The 18,721-nt window shown below is 33.8% G+C and overlaps 1 protein-coding gene and 1 long non-coding RNA gene across 2 annotated transcripts; one reads left to right on the top strand and one right to left on the bottom strand.

Annotated features, from left to right (window-relative positions):
• Positions 1-7,578: 7,578 nt before the first annotated feature.
• LOC107877433 lies at positions 7,579-10,949 on the bottom strand. Its single transcript, XR_001676360.2, has 2 exons — positions 9,683-10,949; positions 7,579-9,338 (listed from the first exon to the last, which is right to left on the bottom strand). It is a non-coding gene; the product is annotated as an uncharacterized LOC107877433 (long non-coding RNA).
• A 4,589-nt stretch (positions 10,950-15,538) lies between these two features.
• LOC107855576 lies at positions 15,539-16,109 on the top strand. Its single transcript, XM_016700595.2, has 2 exons — positions 15,539-15,757; positions 15,847-16,109. Exons 1-2 carry the CDS (start codon positions 15,629-15,631, stop codon positions 15,931-15,933), a joined length of 216 nt encoding a protein of 71 aa, XP_016556081.1. The 5' UTR covers positions 15,539-15,628; the 3' UTR covers positions 15,934-16,109.
• The last annotated feature ends 2,612 nt before the right edge of the window (positions 16,110-18,721 follow it).

Below are 18,721 nucleotides of genomic sequence, written 5' to 3'. Positions count from 1 at the left end.
TTACCTTTTCTTGCCCTGATTAACTATAATAAATAGTTGCATGTAGTATTGCCATGGCTTTTGCCTCCATGTTATCTGTATCCTCTATTATTGTCCCTTCTACATGTATTGGCTCACTATGTAAGTCTCTCAAGCAGCATGCCCAAGAACTGCTCCCTAGGTTCCCTTTTGATGCCCCATCAGTGTTGTATTTACACTAACCTTTCTCTGGATATTCCCATAATATTGTTATTACTTTAATCTTAGGCTTCAACTGACTAAGCTGTTGTAAAATTACTGGTTATTCAAACTAGAAATCCAATCTTGGCTTTCTAACTTTCAATAGCATCCTTAGTTTCCTTGTAACATTAAAGATCAACCTTTGCACTGTCACCACTTTCCCTTCATGTTTCCTACCATTCCTCCTCTTCTACAATTCCCATAATATGATTCCTGGTATTGCTTTAAAGTATACCTTCTCCCTCTATTTCACCTAAGCATCCCACCTAAGCATCCCACCATGCACATATTGTATTTCTTAAACTTAGCCCTTGGATGCTAATTCCTGCAAAAGAAGAAAAGTAGGACCAAGTCCTGTTAGCATAATAGGATCTCAATAGCACATGAGACATGGTCTCTTGTGCTGGATTTTGGCAATATCGGCATTTGGAAGGACCATGTACTCCCCATCTTCTTATAGTATCATCCATTGGGATCTTATCTTTCCACATTCTCCACATAAAAAACACAATCTTAAAAGGCATCCCTTTAATCCATAATTGCTTATAAAATTCATTAGGCTCTTCTCTATGCCTCACATATTGCCATGCTGATTTTACTATGAAATTTCCTCTTGCTTCCATACTCCATATTGCTTTATCCTTTTGTGATGGTTGTTGTGGGGGTCTTACTTTTTGTATTACATGTTCCACTATCTCTTTAGTAAATAGTTTCTTCATCAACTCTTCATTCTAGTGCTTATTCCTCATCAAATCCTTCACACATTGATATGTATCATCCCATTCCTTGCTTTCTTGCATAATAGAATAAAAATCTCCTACTCCACTCCAATTGTCATACCAGATTATCTCCTCCTCTAATCTTTCATATAATAAAATGATCAATGAGATCTCTTACTTGTAAGATCTTTTTTCATACTTGAGATCCTCCACCTACTTTCCACATTACTTCCTTAGGATGATATCTTCTGTAATATTTTTTTTGCATATATTCACTCCAGATAGACTTCTTAGTTCTAAAATTCCACCTCAGTTTACAAAAGAGGGCTATGGAAACATCTTGCAGCAACCTGAACCCCAAACCTCCTTCCTCTTCAGGTAAACACATAGTGGACCATAATACCCAATGTCTCCCCCTAACCTCTATGGTACTACTCCAAAGAATTTAACAAATATTTTCTAAATAGTATTTACAACATTCTTAGGGGGATTTATAACTGAGAGACAATTTATGAGAATGTTTTGCAATACTTGTTTAATTAAGACTACTCTATCTCCAAAAGAAAGTAGTTTCCTTTTCCATGCTTGCAAGTTATTGCTAATTCTGTTCATAATCTGTTGGTGTTTTGCAAAAATTTTGACTTTAAAAGAGTCGCCACTTAATTTTTGAAAAGGAATTAAGAAACCTTTACAAAGTACTTTAAACGATTCAAAACAGAAAAAACATTTAAGTTAGAAGATTCTGAGTAAGCGGTTCCTATTAACGTTTTAGGAAGGTTTAAGGCACCTAAAACGTCAACAACTTGCGATTATCCGGAATGTTTGAAAACATCTTTTTACTAATTCAAAAAGATTGATTTGCTGAAAAGTGATTGATTTTAGGAAAAGACTTGTGTAAAATAGATTTGGACGACTTAATAGAGGTTTTAACTAAGTCTAAACAAACTAACAACAAAGCATGTAAAAGGGGAAGGGGAGAAAATAAAATACTTAGGCCATTGGGTCCAAATCAATAACTCTATCCTAATCTAATTGGGCTTTTGACCCACTTGTATGTTTCCTAATCTAAATATCGGGCCTTGGCTCGTAACCTATCCTAAACTTTTTGGGTGAATCTCAAAAATAGACCCAAATTGGGGTGACTTTCAAATTTTATCCCCAAATAAAATGGCTTTTTTAAAATAGTCTTTACTTGTTAAGTCATATTGTTTGGACGAAAATACCCTCCTCCAAAATATTCGTTGCTCAATCTCTTTCTTCCTCTCTTTATTCCAAATTCTAGAATCAACCCATGGATGGCTCTCTAAAGTCCGAGGCTAAGTTGCCCAAACAGTTAAATCTTTTTCTTCATCTCTTTCTTTCAAATTTCAGAATCGACTTTTAAACATTCACATAATCAACTTTAGCCGTAAGGTTTCTTCAGGTATGAATTTCATCATAAAAATCCATTGTGGTAATTTTAGCTTATTGATGCACTGTGGTAATTTTTGCTCGTTATATAATTAGCATATTGATTTGATTTTTGGGGAGGTGAATGTAAGCTAAAGTTGGGATATGCTATTGTTGTAGTAACATATTTAATATTAAGGAATTGCGTTGAACAGGTTGTGGGGAGTTTGTTATTGCGGTTGTAATTGTGTTTGAGTAGTTATGGGGGTTGGTCTTGGAGGGAAAGGTCGTTAATATGGGAGTTAACATTGATCGTAACATATTTTGGAAGGCCAAACGTATAAGGTCAAGGTGGTACAAGAAATTAGTTTCAAGTATTTCAAACTAGTGGTATAATTAGCATTAGAAGATGATGAGGAATTGTTAGAAAGTGATGAGGAATTGTGTCGAATAGGTTGTGGGGACTTTGTTATTGCGATTATAATTATGCTTGAGTAGTTGTAAGGGTTTGGTCTTGGATAAAAAGGTTGTGTTTTCCATCTCGAATGAATCCAGCCTATGTTGTAGAGATTAAAGAAGCACTAACTTGTTGATTCTAAGAGAGAACACCTTAACTATTAGCTTGTATAACATAGAGCAACAGGCAATGGATTTAAACTCTCTAATGGTAGTAGGATTTGGTACTTTAGGTAACAAGGTTACTATTATACAACTTTTCAGTGTTAAAAAAAATCCTTCATTGTTGAACACACATCATATTTATATTCATTAATCATTTGTTGTTGAACCATGCTTACCTAGATATGTTGGAATAATCATCGGTGTTTCTGGCAACTTTTTTTGTCTCAGTATCGCGTGTTTCTGTTGAATTGTTAGATAGAATCCCCTAGAAGTCAATTGTCCTTGCTATTTTTCTGCTCTTTCTGGGATGTCTACTTCTCTTGTTGTCCTACTTCATCTTATCTGGTCATATGGCAGGAGAGAGTTCCTAGGGATATGGGCTTCTTGCACTGGGAATCCTTACGTTTCTCCCGGATAAGTCAAAAACATATATTAATAGATACTGCTTTGGATCCGTAAGCTATTATTCTTTTGTCCATAATTGTTCGATATATCCTCGAGAAGAGTGTCGTAGTTCATTAAATACAGAATTAATTTGCGGATGCACCATTGATTTGATAGCCTGATTTACAGTTATGTTAGCAAGGTAACTTCTATTGAATTTGCAGCAGAATAAATAGGTGAGATAGCAAATGGTAGGGCTACTTATTACTGTATATGTCCTCTTTGTAGTTGCCAGAAGCATCATATCAAGGTGATTGTAGATCTGCACTGAAAATGGTCATACTAAATTGATTTTTTGGGATATCCATTACATCTTGTAAACTTCTGCAATAGGTAATAAATTCTACTTCGCCATATTTTCTCCGTTTTATTTAGACAGTCTTAAGTTTAACACACTACACTTCTGGTTGCACATTTTCTTAATTCAAGTTTTCATATTCGCTTTTTCATTAATTAATTGATTACGCTACTTCCAACTATGTTTGCAAATTTCAATGAGACGCGGATTGCATATTACTCTTGGAGAGGTGCTAAAGGTTATCGATTTACTGCCATCCCTGACTATTGAAGTCTTCAAACTTCATGTAAACTCTCAATGTAGTTATTAGTTTCTGTAATGAGTTTTGTGATAGTTTGTATTTCTCGCACGCGTTCTTTCCTTCACACTTTAAAAAACTTCTGAATGTTAAACATCCATCGTATTTATAAAAAAATTTGGTTGTATCCGGTGAGGCAAAAAATATATTCAACAAAGCATTAACCTAAAACTTAAAAGGCAAACCAAATACTAAAATAATAAAATTCTTAGTTTAAAAACTAAATAAGATTCTTGTTACTTTTTTTTCTTTCATAATTGCACTAAAATACATGGGGTTTGAATCACCTAGCTTATACACAAAGCCCTGAATTTTTATTGTAACGTGCTCTCTTCAATATTGCTCCACTTCTCAATAATAGTCAGTACATCATTCACTTTCAATGTCATACTATCAGAGTATTGAGTTGATAAACTATGTTGTATCACTTGCAACCTATCTCTGAAGTAAACAACCTTCTCTGAATCACCCCTATAGTCTGTGTTATTCAGTAGTTTCAAGTGCGATTTTAGCATATTCAGATTCTGCCATACATTTCAAGTTATGCCCCATGAGCAAGAGTTGACACTTCCTTAGTCTGTAATGATTTGGCAGATGACCTATAACGCTTGCCCCAGAGGCAAGACTGAGACAGTTATGCCCCATGGGCAAGAGTTGACACTGCCATAGTCTATAATGATTTGGCAGATGACCTATAACTCTTGCCCTAGAGGCAAGACTTTGACAATTATGCCCTATGGGAAATAGTTGACTATGCCTTACTTTTTAATGATTTTACTTGTTGAAGATATATATTCTAAATTAAATTATTACTAATCTTTTGTTATTTTATTTTTCACAAGGGTTGTGCTTGGAATGGATGGAAAAGAAATGAGTATTGAGCAATACAATTTGGGACAATCAATTGGAATTATTGAATGAAATAATGAGTTACAGGTTATCGAACCAATATTGGAAGCTGCAATAGATGAAGAAATGGGGCAGTCATCAAAGATTAAGAGGGTACGACAAAAAAAGAAGATGATACTTGATGTTGAGACTACTCTCTTGAGACAGAATTCCTCTTTGAATGAGATAAGTGTCAAGTCGATCTTCATTGAAAAATAAAACATGATGATGTGCATGTCAAACATTGCAATTACACACAACATCTAATTTAAGGTTATCAAATCAACTACAACAAGATATTCACTGCGATATTTGGTCGACAACTATGTATGGTGGTTTTATGCCTCGAAGATTCCCGATTCTTTGCTCTTTCAGGTTACTACATATGAAAAAGCTCACAGTTGCTCGGTTGATTTTATAACGTCCAACCACAAGAATGCAACATCAAAGGTCATATATGACTACATACTAGAGCTTGTGCATGACTCTAGTAATGTAATCACGCCAAACTTTGTGGTAGATGAAATGAGAAAGAAATACAGAATAATCATATCATACAACAAAGTATGGCGAGCGATACAGCATGCCTATACAGTGATAAGAGGAACTGCGGAAGAGAACTATAACAGGTTGCCATCGTATCTTCACATGATGAAAGAAAACAATCCAGACACATACACAAACATAAAGATGGACGATGAGAACAGGTACAAATGCTATATTGTTGAAATTGAAAACTTTTGCCCAAGAGGCAAAAGTTTATTCTTTAATTACACGGATTAAATTATTAACGTATATGCAATTCTTGCCTCATGGGCAAGACTTAGTTTAGAAAATTGTTGAAATTGAAAACTTTTGCCCAAGAGGCAAAAGTTTATCTTTTATTTGCACTGATTATTATTAGCATAGATGGAACTCTTGTCTCATGGGCAAGACTTATTTTAGAAAATTATTGTACAAATGTTATACTATTGAAATTGAAAACTTTTGCCCAAGAAGCAAACGTTTATTCTTTAATTGCACTGGTTAGATTATTAACATATATGCAACTCTTGCTTAATGGGCAAGACTTAGTTTAGAAAATTGTTGAAATTAAAAACTTTTGCCCAAGAGGCAAAAGTTTATTCTTTAGTTGCACTAATTAGATTATTAACATATATGCAACTCTTGTCTCATGGTCAAGACTTAGTTTAGAAAATTGTTGAAATTGAAAACTTTTGCTCAAGAGGCAAAAGTTTATCCTTTATTTGTACTGATTATATTATTAACATAGATGGAACTCTTGCCTCATGGGCAAGATTTAGTTTAGAAAATTATTATACAAATGCTATACTGTTGAAGTTGAAAACTTTTGCTCAAGAGGCAAAAGTTCATTCTTTTGTTGCACTTATTAGATTATTAACATATATGCAACTCTTGCCTCATGGGCAAGACTTATTTTGGAAAATTGTTGTACTCTGATTATAAACATCAAATGCAAATTGTTATTAATATTCTTTTGCTCAACACAGATTTCAATATGCATTTTTTGCTTATGGCGCTTCAATCATTGGATGGACCAACTATAGATCGATAATAATGGTAGATGCAACATTTTTGAAGTCAAAATATTATGGTGTCCTCATGATAGCAGTGTCAAACTCTAAATCTGAGATATTACTTTCAGCAATCACCTATTCTGAAATGTTGCATTCCCAAAGTACCTGGCATAGAAAATTAGACCCCCTGCTTTGCCTTCTTTTTCTTTTGATGGAGGGTAATGTATGAACAGGATTACTGAGATCGAGCAATGTAGTATTTTATAGATTTTTTTCTTCAATAGATGATCCATGTTTTGTGGAAATTCATTCCTCATTGCATATCTTAATACAACATTCTATTTTTGAGGGGAATATAAGGGCATACATACGTAGTACGTTCTTGTTCAGGTTTATGTTTCTACGTGATGCATGTACTCTCTGATTACATTTTCAGGTCCAGGCCTATTGGGTTAGTATTTTCTCTAACCACAGTTGAAAAATTAAAAGAGAAAAATAATAGGTTCTTTTAGAAGAGGGAAACAAACTATTCACTTAGTTGTACTATTTCCATTTATTATCCATGAACAGGGGTTACTAGGAGATGGAGCAACGTAAATTTTGTAGCAATTTTTTTTCTTTTGCAATAGCTCATCCATGTTTAGCAAAAGAAATTCCTTATTGCATACCTTATACACCATTCTTTCCTTTCGGGGGAATATAAGGGCACACTTAATACGATCATGTTAACTAGTTTATGTTTGTATCTGAGAATAAATGGCTAAGAAAAATCTGGAGAAAAAAAAGAGAAATAAAAAAAACTCTAAATAAAGATTAAAGACAACTAAATTGAAAAAAGAATAAAAAATGAAGAAATAGATAATGGTTGAGAAAAAAGAAAAAGAGAAAAAATAAAAGGTTGAGACAAATAAATTAAAATATGAAAATAAAGTTAAAGGAAAAAATAAAAATTGAAAATAATAAAAACACAGAATAATAAATTTAAAGGAAAAAACTAAAAAAGTGAATAGAAAGTAGAATAATAAAAGTAAAGGAAAAATAAAAAAGTGAAAATAATAAAAAAATATAATTTAAGAGATAAATGAGTATGAAAAGTTTAAAAATATATTTGAGATGTAGAGGGCAAAATGGTATTTTTAGTATATTAAAAAGTAAGGAAGACAATTCTTCAAAGACATTCTTATTTGGGATCAAATATTTAAAGCCACCCATATTTGGGTCTATGACATGCAATTTCCTGAAACTTTTAGGCCTGTGGGCCCAAAATCTGCTCCATATGTATTAAATTTACAACTTTGGCTTCAAGGCCCAAATGAATGAATAAATAAAATAAATAAACAAATGACTAAGATAAGTAAAGTAATAAAAAAAATGAAACTTTTAAAATCTCTTGACAACTTCATAAATGAGTTTTGATCCACTCTTTATTCTTCTCATGGTAACTTCTTCTTCCTCCAAAGATAGTCGACTCAAAGGGATAGGCCGCATTGGCACATCATGAAATGCATATGGGAAGAGCCCGTGTAAGACTCAAACGTAATGTTCCGAATTCATTTCACATGCACCAAAGAAAATAATAAGGATTAATCATCGTCCTTGTAAATTAGAGTAAGAAGACAAGCGATTCAATGGACCGAACAAAATGCCATGTAAAGTTGAATGCAAATGGAGCAGATTAATGATAAAAATGGTAATCCAGATTATTTGAGCAAGGCATGCATACTAGAGCAGGTGAAAGGATGAGAATTCGTGAATATATTTTCCAGAAAAGTAAGCCCAATTATAATTCCAGGAAGGGTTGTTTATCTAGAATTGATTTACTCGACTCACAAACCACTCTAAAATGGACATACTTCACTAATCTTTCTCTTCTATTTTAACAAAATAATGAATAAGGATAATAAAAAGGGAACTTTTAGGGATAATGCAAGTTGGAATTTTCATCCTAGGCAAAACAATGTAAATTTCAAACTAGGGGAAAGATGAACAGATCCCAGGCAAAATATGTAAATTTCAAAATAGGAAAAGATGATCTATTCACAATTAATCTACCCTAAACGAGTTCAATCACCATCAAGACAAAACGAATTGAAGCAAATAACCAATAAGGGACACAATTATCAAAACCTTTCACATATATTGCAATGATGGCACGGAATAAATACTTGTCTAATCGTTCCAAATCGAGAAATTTTCAGGGGTGAGAACTAAACATGACAAAGAGGTCCCATTTTGAATCCTAACTTCAAATGATCTGGGCTTCTAACCAAAAAAAGAAGTAATTCTCGCTTTTAAATTCCCAAGAGATGAAGTAGGAGTATAAAGAAAACAAAGTATGCCAATACAGTCATAGGATCAAGAAAACTCACATTTCTAACAGAATTTCAATGCATAAGAGATAAGCAATTTGAAAATTTGGGATCTGGTAACGCACAAGGGAATCTAAACTCATTTGTTCAGGATTTCTTCTTGAGCATTTCCAGTCCCCATCCTTTCATATCCATAGCCAAATAAATTATATACTCAAACCATAAAGCAACAGAGGACTATAAGTAACACACCAACTATTTAGAAAATGATTACTACGATCACGTAATGAGAATTTTAAATCAAGGCTTTAAATCATGCCAGGCAGAACATTAGGCCAAAGTCAAATATTAGCTTGGACCAAAAATAGGTACTAAAAAAGAGTCGCATTCATTTTATACTTTTTAATCGCATACAGAAGTGAAATAATGCTATGCCTATGCTTAAACAATCATTCACACCAAGGAAGTGCTAAGGCTGAAAACTTTTAAAGTAACTACAAAAGTAAACAACTGGAGATCAGGTAGTCTACTGTTTTGAAAGGAAAACCCAAGAAAAGATTTCAACTCCTCTTAATCTGTTCAAATTGTGCTCGGAGAATCCTTAACGCAAAGAACCTACTCAATTTTCAGTCTTCAAGGACTTCGAAGAGTCAAGAGAGAACAGAATATCGATAATAAGTCAATTTTTATCCTTAAACGCTGCTACGCTCCTAAGCACATAAGATGTCATTTTCAATCAGTTTATCATTATGAGACAAAGGTACAAATTCAGAGCAGTGATAAATAATCGCATAACTGTTATGAAATTTCATATAAATCCTATGGCTTCGAGGCCTTCTATAACAGCTAGTTCCCAGCAAACAAGACTACCTCTAATAACAACGCCATTATAAACTAAAACACTAACAGATCGACGAAAAGAAAAAGTAAATACCAAAGCCAAAAGGACGAAGCATTACCTATTTTGGAGCAGCAAAATTGGACTCGAATCATTGTTGGAATCTCCTCACCACCACCAGAAGACTTCTGCGACTCCGAGAACTCGTCGACTTTCTCGCGATACAAAAATTTTTTGACTAAAAATATGACTTTTTGCTCAAGAGTTTTCTTCAACCTTCAAGACTTGATCTCTTTTCAGCTCATAATGAGCCTTAATAGAAGGACAATTGGGGATGAATTATTGTTTTTGGGTGATATGGATGAAAACCAAATTCCTAATTGAAGGGCTATGAAAAGGTGACAAAGAAATGGATAGAGATCAGCGCGTCTCCGTCCTTGTTCGTACGATGAGCGAATAGAAAAGGAGGATGTGGGTAATCTGTGGAAGCTTCCATAAAAATCCAAACTCGTCATAAGACCGTACGAGACCAAGGGAATTGGTTGTTGAAATCATTGTTGTAGCTGTTTAGTTGTATCGGGTTCGCGGTGCTGGGTCGGTTCAAGATTATTGAACTCGGGTTGAAGTTTTGATATTAGTGTTGGGGATATCGGGTACGGGTTTCGACTGGGTTGGATCACCGGCGCCGGGCGTTGGGGCCGCCGGTTTCGGGTTGTCGGGTCGGGTTGAGCTTTGAGAGTTGTGGGTGGGATTAAAATTGTCGATGTTTTGGTGTTTGTTACGTGTAATGCTGCTGTGGGATTTTGGCTACGAAAGAGAAAGAGGACTTAGTGCTGGGCTGGGTCGGGTCGGACTGTTGGGCCAGTTGAAATTATTGTTGTGTTGTATGTTTGGTTGTTGTTGTTGTTGAAGAGGATTGGTCCGGGTATTAGCTAATTTGGGCTGATGGGTGTTGGTTTGGTGAATTGGGTTATTCTTTGGGCCTGGATCGACTGGAACTCAACTGGAATTGGGGTTGTTAAAAATAATCCTCAGTTAAATTAGGGTATGGATAGGTTAGTCTATTTTGACTATTTATTAAATAACTAAAAGGGAAAATTTAGACAATTGCCTTTAAAATTTAGCCTAATTAAAACTCAATCGACCAATTGCATTGTAATTATGGTTAAATTTATTTCAGTTAAAGTCCAAATTTAATAAATTGACAAAATTGAATCAAAATTTGATATGAATTAACACCTTGTTTAATCTTGAGCTTCTTGGTTTAATAAAATCAAACGCATATTTATTCAAATAAATTATTCTTGATAATAAATTATATTTAAATCACGATTTTAATTATTTAAAATTACTTTGAGATAACCCTTGATTAGAATCTGATATTTCATAAAAAATAAATATTTAAGTAGCAATATTATATAATTTCGTATAGTTAAATACGATAATATATAATCTTTACTTAAAATGACAAAATTACTCATATAAAAGCTTTTTATTCAAATAAAACAATTGTTATAAATTCTATTTAAAATCGAAGAAACTCAGAGTTAAATTCAGTTATAGAAGGCAAAAATTAGGTGTCAACAGTTAGTAGTACACCTTCTTCTTCCTTATGTAGAAAACAGGACATCCCAAATAATTGAAAGGGAATTCCTATCTCAAAATACTAGTTGTGACTTCTGCCATTACTCCTGCACCATTGGAAACACTCCCATGTAGATACAATGCACTTTTTTCCTTGTTTATTTTTTGACCAAAAACCAGTTCATACTTCTCCAAAGTTGTTGTGACCACCCGCAAAGTACCCAATTCAAATTTACAAAGTATAATCAGATCATCTGCAAATACAAGATGATTGATTTTTGGACTACCTCAAGGCATACTTTGAGTTTGAATTCTTTCATGAGAAGTAGTTCTTTCAAACTTCTTGATAATACCTCTACTGCAATTTTGAACAAAGTAGGTGAAAATTGATCACCTAGCTTTAGACCCTTAAATGATTTAAAGAAACTTTTAGGCTGTCCATTTATAATATAGAATATCAATTATTTACTAGCAATCTGAACACCATATCAATGATTTCTTCACAAAAATCAATCTTCCTCAACACCTTAGTTAGAAATAGTCACTCTACCCTGTCATATGCTTTCATCATATCCAACTCCATCACCATGTTTGGAGGGTTTTCCCTTTTTCTAATTTCAGATACTATTTTCTGAACCACCAATATATTCTCAACAATACTTCTTCCTTGAACAAAATCAGTTTGTTTCTCAGATACAATGTTAGGCAGAATACACTTAATCCTTTCATGAATAATTCTATAGAAAATTTTATTCACAAAATTACAAAGTGAGATAGGTCTAAGGTCTGATAAGGTGTTCACTACTAATTTTTTTGGTAGTAAAAGCAAATTAGTATATGTGATATACCTTGAAAGCTCATTTAGTGTAGATCTTTTGAAATTATACTCCATGCATCCTGATAAAAGGCATCTGTCATACTATCTGGACCCCTTGCACTATGTCTATTTAACCCCATAACTGTCATTTGTACTTCCTCAATTGTTGGGACCTTCTTCAAATCTCCATTCTGAGTTTCTTTTACTATCTTGGGTTGAACATCTAGCAATGATTAGTCTTCAGTATCTTTCCGCTTTTCAAATTGCTTTTGAAAGAAAGTTGTTGTTGCTTCTGCTATTTTCTCCTAATTGTCCAAGCAACCGCCTTCTTCATTTTGAATTCTTTGAATTTTTAACCTTGACCTTCTTTCTTTTACTAGTGCATGAAAAAATTTTGTGTTCCTTTCTCCACCTTTGAACAACTCAAATCCTATTTTTTGTCTCCGAAAGTCCTCATCTCTTCTCTTGTATTACTAATTCTGCTTGTGATTGTGACAAATTAGCTCTATTTGATCATTGTAGGCTCCACTTTAAACTATCTCTCTCTTACTTTAATCACCTCCTCTAGTGTGACAATATCTTGGAATATGTTTTCAAAAGTTTGTTTACTCCACTCAGTCAATGCAGCTTTAGTTCTCTTTAGCTTTTGATCAAGCATAACAAAGGGATTACCTTCAATATCAGTCTTCCAGTTCTGCCTAATAACCTCCATGTGTGATTCTTCCTCTAGCCAGAAGTTGAGAAATCTAAATGGCTTGATCAGTTGTTCATTTGACCTACTAAACTGTACCAACATTGAAGCGTGGAGGTCTAATATTACAACTGTACCAGAAGTTGTAATGTTCCAATGTTCCATAATAGGAAAAATTTCATGCTAATTTTCATTAAACAATACCCTGTTCAGCCTCTTGAAAATATATTCTTCATCAATTCTGCCATTCTACCATGTATATTTGTTTCCCTTAAAAGCACTTTCTTCCGGATTACACATGCTAATACAGTGATTAAAATTATCCGTCTCATCTACTGTGATTGGCAATCCTCCTAATTTCTCCTCCTCATTTCTTATCACATTAAAATCTCCACCTACTAGCCAAGGTTCTTGTATTATACCATCTATTTCTCCCAATGATTCCTATAAAACTAATCTCTCATTTTGATTACACTTTGCATACACCAATATAACAAACACAACTGCTCTTGCATGCTGATTTTCTAGTTTAAGAGTGAGTTGTTGTTCTTCATCCCTAATGATACTGTACTCCATTATTGAGTCCATAAAAGCCCATATTTTACCTGATGGATTTACAACTGCATGCTGTATTCTTAATCTTCTTTTATAGTCCTCAATGTTATGGCTTTCCTAGAATAGTTTCATAAGGTCAATGAAGCCAAATTGATATCTCCGATGCATTATTATCAACGTTATGAATGCTTTCTGTGTATTAATCGACCTGATGTTCCAAATTAAAGTATTTATTTTGATGAAGATTTTGACATGTGATTCCTTGTCTGCATTGTGCTTACACCTGTCTTTCTGCCTCTCTTATGCTGTTTTCCATGCTTTGCATTTAATGACTAAATTTGCTTTGGTGACAGGTTTCCTTCAACTACAACTTTATCAATATTATCAACCAAATGTTAAGTATCCACGTCTTCATTCTTATTATTCACAATTTTCATCAAATTTCCTACTTCCATTGCTAGTGGTAAAATCTCTTCTAGTATCATATCTTACTTCTCAGCCTTATCATGATTTAATAGCACTAATTCGTTTGCTTGATTTTGGGAATCCTCTTCATTCTTCCTTTGTTGTTGACCATGTGACTGCTGTTTGTGATTGTCCTTAACTTGTGTGGCTGATTCTTTTCCTTGTTGGTCATTCTCTATACTAATGTTGTCCCTTTGAATTTGTTCTTCATTGATCTACTTGCTGGATTGTTTCACTAATGTTGTTTCTGCTGCTTTGCCAAAGCTTTTGTTCACCCAGTATATTGTACTTTTCTTCTGGTGAGTAGTGTTGGATTTTTCCTCAAGCTCATTATTCTTTTGATTCAAAACATCAAACGCATTTGATGTCTCAATTTCCTCTATCTTGTCATCCACTTCTCCCAATATATGACCATACTTGTCTCTTCTATATTTGTTTCATCTTTGTAGCCACTGATGTTGTTGCTATCAGCTGCTGCCCTTCGCTGCCCTTCCTCAACTTTTTTTTTATCTTCTTTAATATTGTCTTTTACATCTCTTTGCCTTTGTAACTTATCATATATCTATGGATGAATATTCTAGTAAGATTCTTCATCATGGCCCTGTAAACAACACTCTTTACAGTATTTAGGCTTATGATCATATTGAATGTGGATCCACTTGGACTTTAATTCTCCAGTTTTATCATCCTCTTCATTGATCTTCACTCATGCACACTTGGCCTCGTGTGATTTTTTGTAGCTATGTCCACCACTAATGGCTTTCCTACTACAGATACAATAGAAAAGATAGTTTCCTTAGTAAGAAAGTTTGGCGGTAAATCAGGCATTGAGATCCATGCAATGCCTATCATTGTTTCAATTCTTGTTCAAAACATGGATCTCATTGGAGAGTTCGTATTTGCCAAACACATGTCTTTGGCATTAATGTAGTAAACAACCATTGATAATAATTGAACGTAGTCTTCAAGCTGATTCAATTTTATCAATATGTGTCTTGTATCCAGTACCCCTATTGTACACTCTCCCTTTATTCCACATTGAGTAGGAATTGATTTTCTTAGTTCATTAACATCACGTTTTCCATATGAGACCAATAGTTGCATACTGTAAATTCTCCTGTATTATTAAAATCTTTACTTTTGAGGATTTCCACGTAACACTTGGTTCCCCATCCATCATTATGATGGGTTTTGGAGGAACCCGAATGGTCTTATGCACGTACGTCTTATTCTTCAATAAATCAACATATTTTGGAACTAACAGATTCGACTTGATCTCCCCTTCGTTATCTTGCTTCGTCGATTCCTACAGTGGGTTAGACCCACCGGAAGTAGTAGCCGTAATGAACGAAAAATAGGCAAAATTTTAGGATTTTTTTGCATGCCCCGCTTTTAGGTTTTCTTCTTCACATGTCAAGATACTAGTATCACATAAAAATGTAGTACTCACCTATTTTACAAATTATTCTTTTATATTTTAATTTTAAAAAATTAAAGCAAGCTAGGCATGTCCGTTTAAACTAGTTTGTAAATAAGGCTCTATAATATTTTCTCCTTCCATCTTTACTTGTCTACTTTTATATTGACATAAAGATTAAGAAGTAGTAAATAATAAAAATAATTTTATCATATTATTTTTTGAATATAATAAATTTAATGATTTAAAAAATATATTAGATAATAAATTATATTTAATATTAAAATTAACTGAATGAAAATAGATAAATTATTTATTAATTGTATAAACTGAAGAAGTATTGTCGGGGAAACTAAAAAAGTGGATAAGTAAAATTGGAGGAGGGAGTAGTTAATATGACCACATTTTCTTTTTGACCCAAATAAATAAATAAATATGACCACATTATTTTTAAACAGTTCTAATCCAGAATCATAAATTGAGGCGCATGCTATAAATAAGCTAAAAACAGCTTTACACCTCTTTATTTGGAATTTGGATGAACAATATGAAGGCAGACGAGGAATCAAGGAAGAGCAGTAATACCAACAAGAGCGAAGTAAAGAAGGTAACAAAACCTCCGTTCAGGCCCGCCAAAGATGACACAAAGCCACTTCTTCAAGACCCAGTAAACAAGCGTTCTCCATTTCCATTTCATTCATCAGTTTCTTTGCTAACTTCCAAATTAACAATCTTTGCTTTGTTTATTATATGTAGATACTGAGATCAGACCCAATTGAGACTGAGGAAGCTCTGCTGCGGTTACCTCCTTTTCCTATTTGTAAACCCAAATCTCAATCCTAGTGAATTTGGTTAATTTATTAGTGCAAGAAGTGTGTTTCTATGATATCTGAGTGTCCGATCCGGACTTGCTCAAAACTTTTTATAAACCCTTTTGGATGCCCAATGTTGAACAACTATATGTCTCTTTGCTCAATTCTCTTCACAAAATATTAGTAGTCATAGTATTGCTCTGGTAAGTTTCTTGTTCTTTGATTTGTATTACTGTTTGTTGATTCCTTATACTTCAAGTATTATATTGTCTTGCTACTATTGGTTGTTTTTGTTTATTATTTGTTGTTTCTGGTGTTTCCGTAACTTCTTTTTCTAGACTGCTTTGTACTATTTTTTCCTTAAGCCAAGGGTCTATCACAAACATCTCTACCTCGGTGGTAGGAGTAAGGTTATACTCTGTCCTTCCCAAACCTTCTTTGTGGGACTACACTGGGTAAGCGTACAGAATGAGATACCAAATGATGAAACAATCAATGTTGAAGTCAGACTATTTGTCCGATTCCATAGCGTGATTACCACAAATAATACAAGCTTACCAATGTATTACTTTCAAGTAAATGAGCATGTTCAAATGATACTTTAGGAAGTTAAAATGTCTTGAAAACTCTACCCAAAAGTTGGACAAAAAGAGTTATCTTTTGATATATAAGAAGTGAGATTGAGGAGGTTTACCTTAATCCTAAACGCTGCGTTGCCTCACTGATAATCAACAACTCTCAGGAATGATGATTAGACCAGAAAGGCCATAACTTTTGCTTGCATAATTTTGTGGGTACCTTAATGAAAGAAACTTTAGACCAAAAAGAATCCCAATGCAAAGTGAATCTAACTAGATATCGCGGACCAATGGAACATCAGATCGCCGGAAGCTCATTGGCCAATTGGACCAAATCGACAAGATTGAGAGAAACTTTTCACTTTCCTATTTAGTTTATGTTTTTCCTTTTGCCTGATTTAGACTTCTTTGTTTCCTATTTGTTTATTTTCGGGTTGGGCCTTTAGATTTGGGCATAATTTTTTTTTCTTTTTTTTGGTGTGTGTTGGATTTTGGTTATTTTATGAATAAATGTATGGCCAGATTTTTAGTTAAAAAAAAAAACTATATATCCCGTACATTCTTTTTTACTTTTAAATCTAATAGCTGAAAAGGGTATTATTGGTAATGACAAAGTGATTTGAGTAGACAGATCTCAGAAGGGATTTAATGTTGAGCTTTTATATTTGACATCTACTTCTTCTAGCATGTGAAAATGTTTTATCACCAAATTGAAATTTATGGGACATTCTTCTATGTATAAGTTGTTTCGGCATAGTTTAATTGTCTCATATGTGAAGTTTTATGGCTGAGACATGAGGGGCGAATGACTTTCGAGCTTTAAGCCGTCATAGTGGTCTAATGCTTGTTTAAAAGTGGAAGGTGCTGGGACAGGAGTAGTACTTTAATCTTTTGGATTCTCTGCAGTCGAGAAATAGATGGATAGTTGTGATTTGCTGTATGTGTTTTTGCAGCACCTCCTTGGCGTTTTGTTAATGAAATTAATTTTGCATTATCCAAAAGAACATTACAAAAAGAAAAAAGAAATGCTGGAAGTTGAGTTTTTGATAGAATGTACTATGACTGATATAAGTTGCTGAGGGTAGGTCTTCCAAACTTCTTTGCGCTTTTGAGGATTCAATGGAAAATGATGGAAACTGGTTTAATAAGACATCGACTTTAGTAAGTGACATCTATCTATCATCTACCTTCTTTCCGTCCCTCTGCATTTCCATGGTTTGTGGTACCTTGGTAGGTTGGTTGTATTGAACAATTGTCAAGTTCTACTAGGTGATATGGTTGTTAGCTTCTTTGTTATTTTCTCTTGGTTGAAAAATGCCTCTCTACTTCATTTGAGGTATGAAGTGCGTACTGCGTACACTTTACCCTTCCTAAACCACTTTGTGGGAATACACCGGGTATTTTGTTGTAGTTGAAAAATGCAAAAACCTTTGCTCTCCTTTTAACATTTGCTCTCCTTTTAACATTCTAGAGTCTGTATCTCAAGGATGAGTCCATATTAAATTCGGGTTTATGTTACATCATAGAGAGACCAAAACTTCAAACAGCTTTTAGCAAAATTTATATCGTTGTGTGTGGTTAAAGATAACATCAATTCTCTTCCACATGTTCTTGTTGTAGGTATAATACAGGTTTCAACTTTATTAACATGATTTCTTGATATCTATCTGAAGTTTTTTGTTTTTCCAGCCTGCCCTGATTTGCGAATCATTTATGCCCTTTAATGCTTTGCATTGTCGTTAATATTTGTATTTTGTGTGCATTTCATAAGCCAATATGAGAGATTTAAAGCCCGGAGAGGCAATTTGTTTCTATAAAGATTAGTGTATTGTAATGTTATTGGTCCCCTAAAAATTATTTGACAAAGGAAATGAGGTAACAACCGTTTGTATCATCTTTGGCTTGAAGTGGCAATAGATGAAATCTAAGTTGTTTCTGATCATGAAAATAAACTATTAATGAAACAGGGGTTCGACATGTTAACCTGAAGGTATGGTAACTCGTTGTGCCTGTAGTTTCATGTCTGTATAATAACATAAATAAACTCTCTTATTTTTTCTGTAAATACATATGCCTTTACTTTCTATAAATTGCCAAGTGTTCCACGCAGAATCTGGAAAAGAACCGTTGCTTAATTGAAATTTGAAATACAGAAAAACTAATAGAGTTTTAAGCCAAAGAGATTTCAACTTTAGCATCAAACCGGAGAATTGACTAGTAGTGGTTTCTCATAAAGCAAGT

The sequence above is a fragment of the Capsicum annuum genome, chromosome 1 (assembly GCF_002878395.1).
Source record: "Capsicum annuum cultivar UCD-10X-F1 chromosome 1, UCD10Xv1.1, whole genome shotgun sequence".
NCBI lineage: Eukaryota > Viridiplantae > Streptophyta > Magnoliopsida > Solanales > Solanaceae > Capsicum > Capsicum annuum.
This window is presented reverse-complemented; position numbering and strand designations above follow the sequence as displayed.

Excerpts from the sequence above, each read along its gene's own strand:
- LOC107855576 (XM_016700595.2), top strand. The coding sequence starts at position 15,629 with ATGAACAATATGAAGGCAGACGAGGAATCAAGGAAGAGCAGTAATACC. Across the intron at positions 15,758-15,846 it reads AGCCACTTCTTCAAGACCCA|ATACTGAGATCAGACCCAAT; the intron begins GTAAACAAGCGT and ends TATTATATGTAG.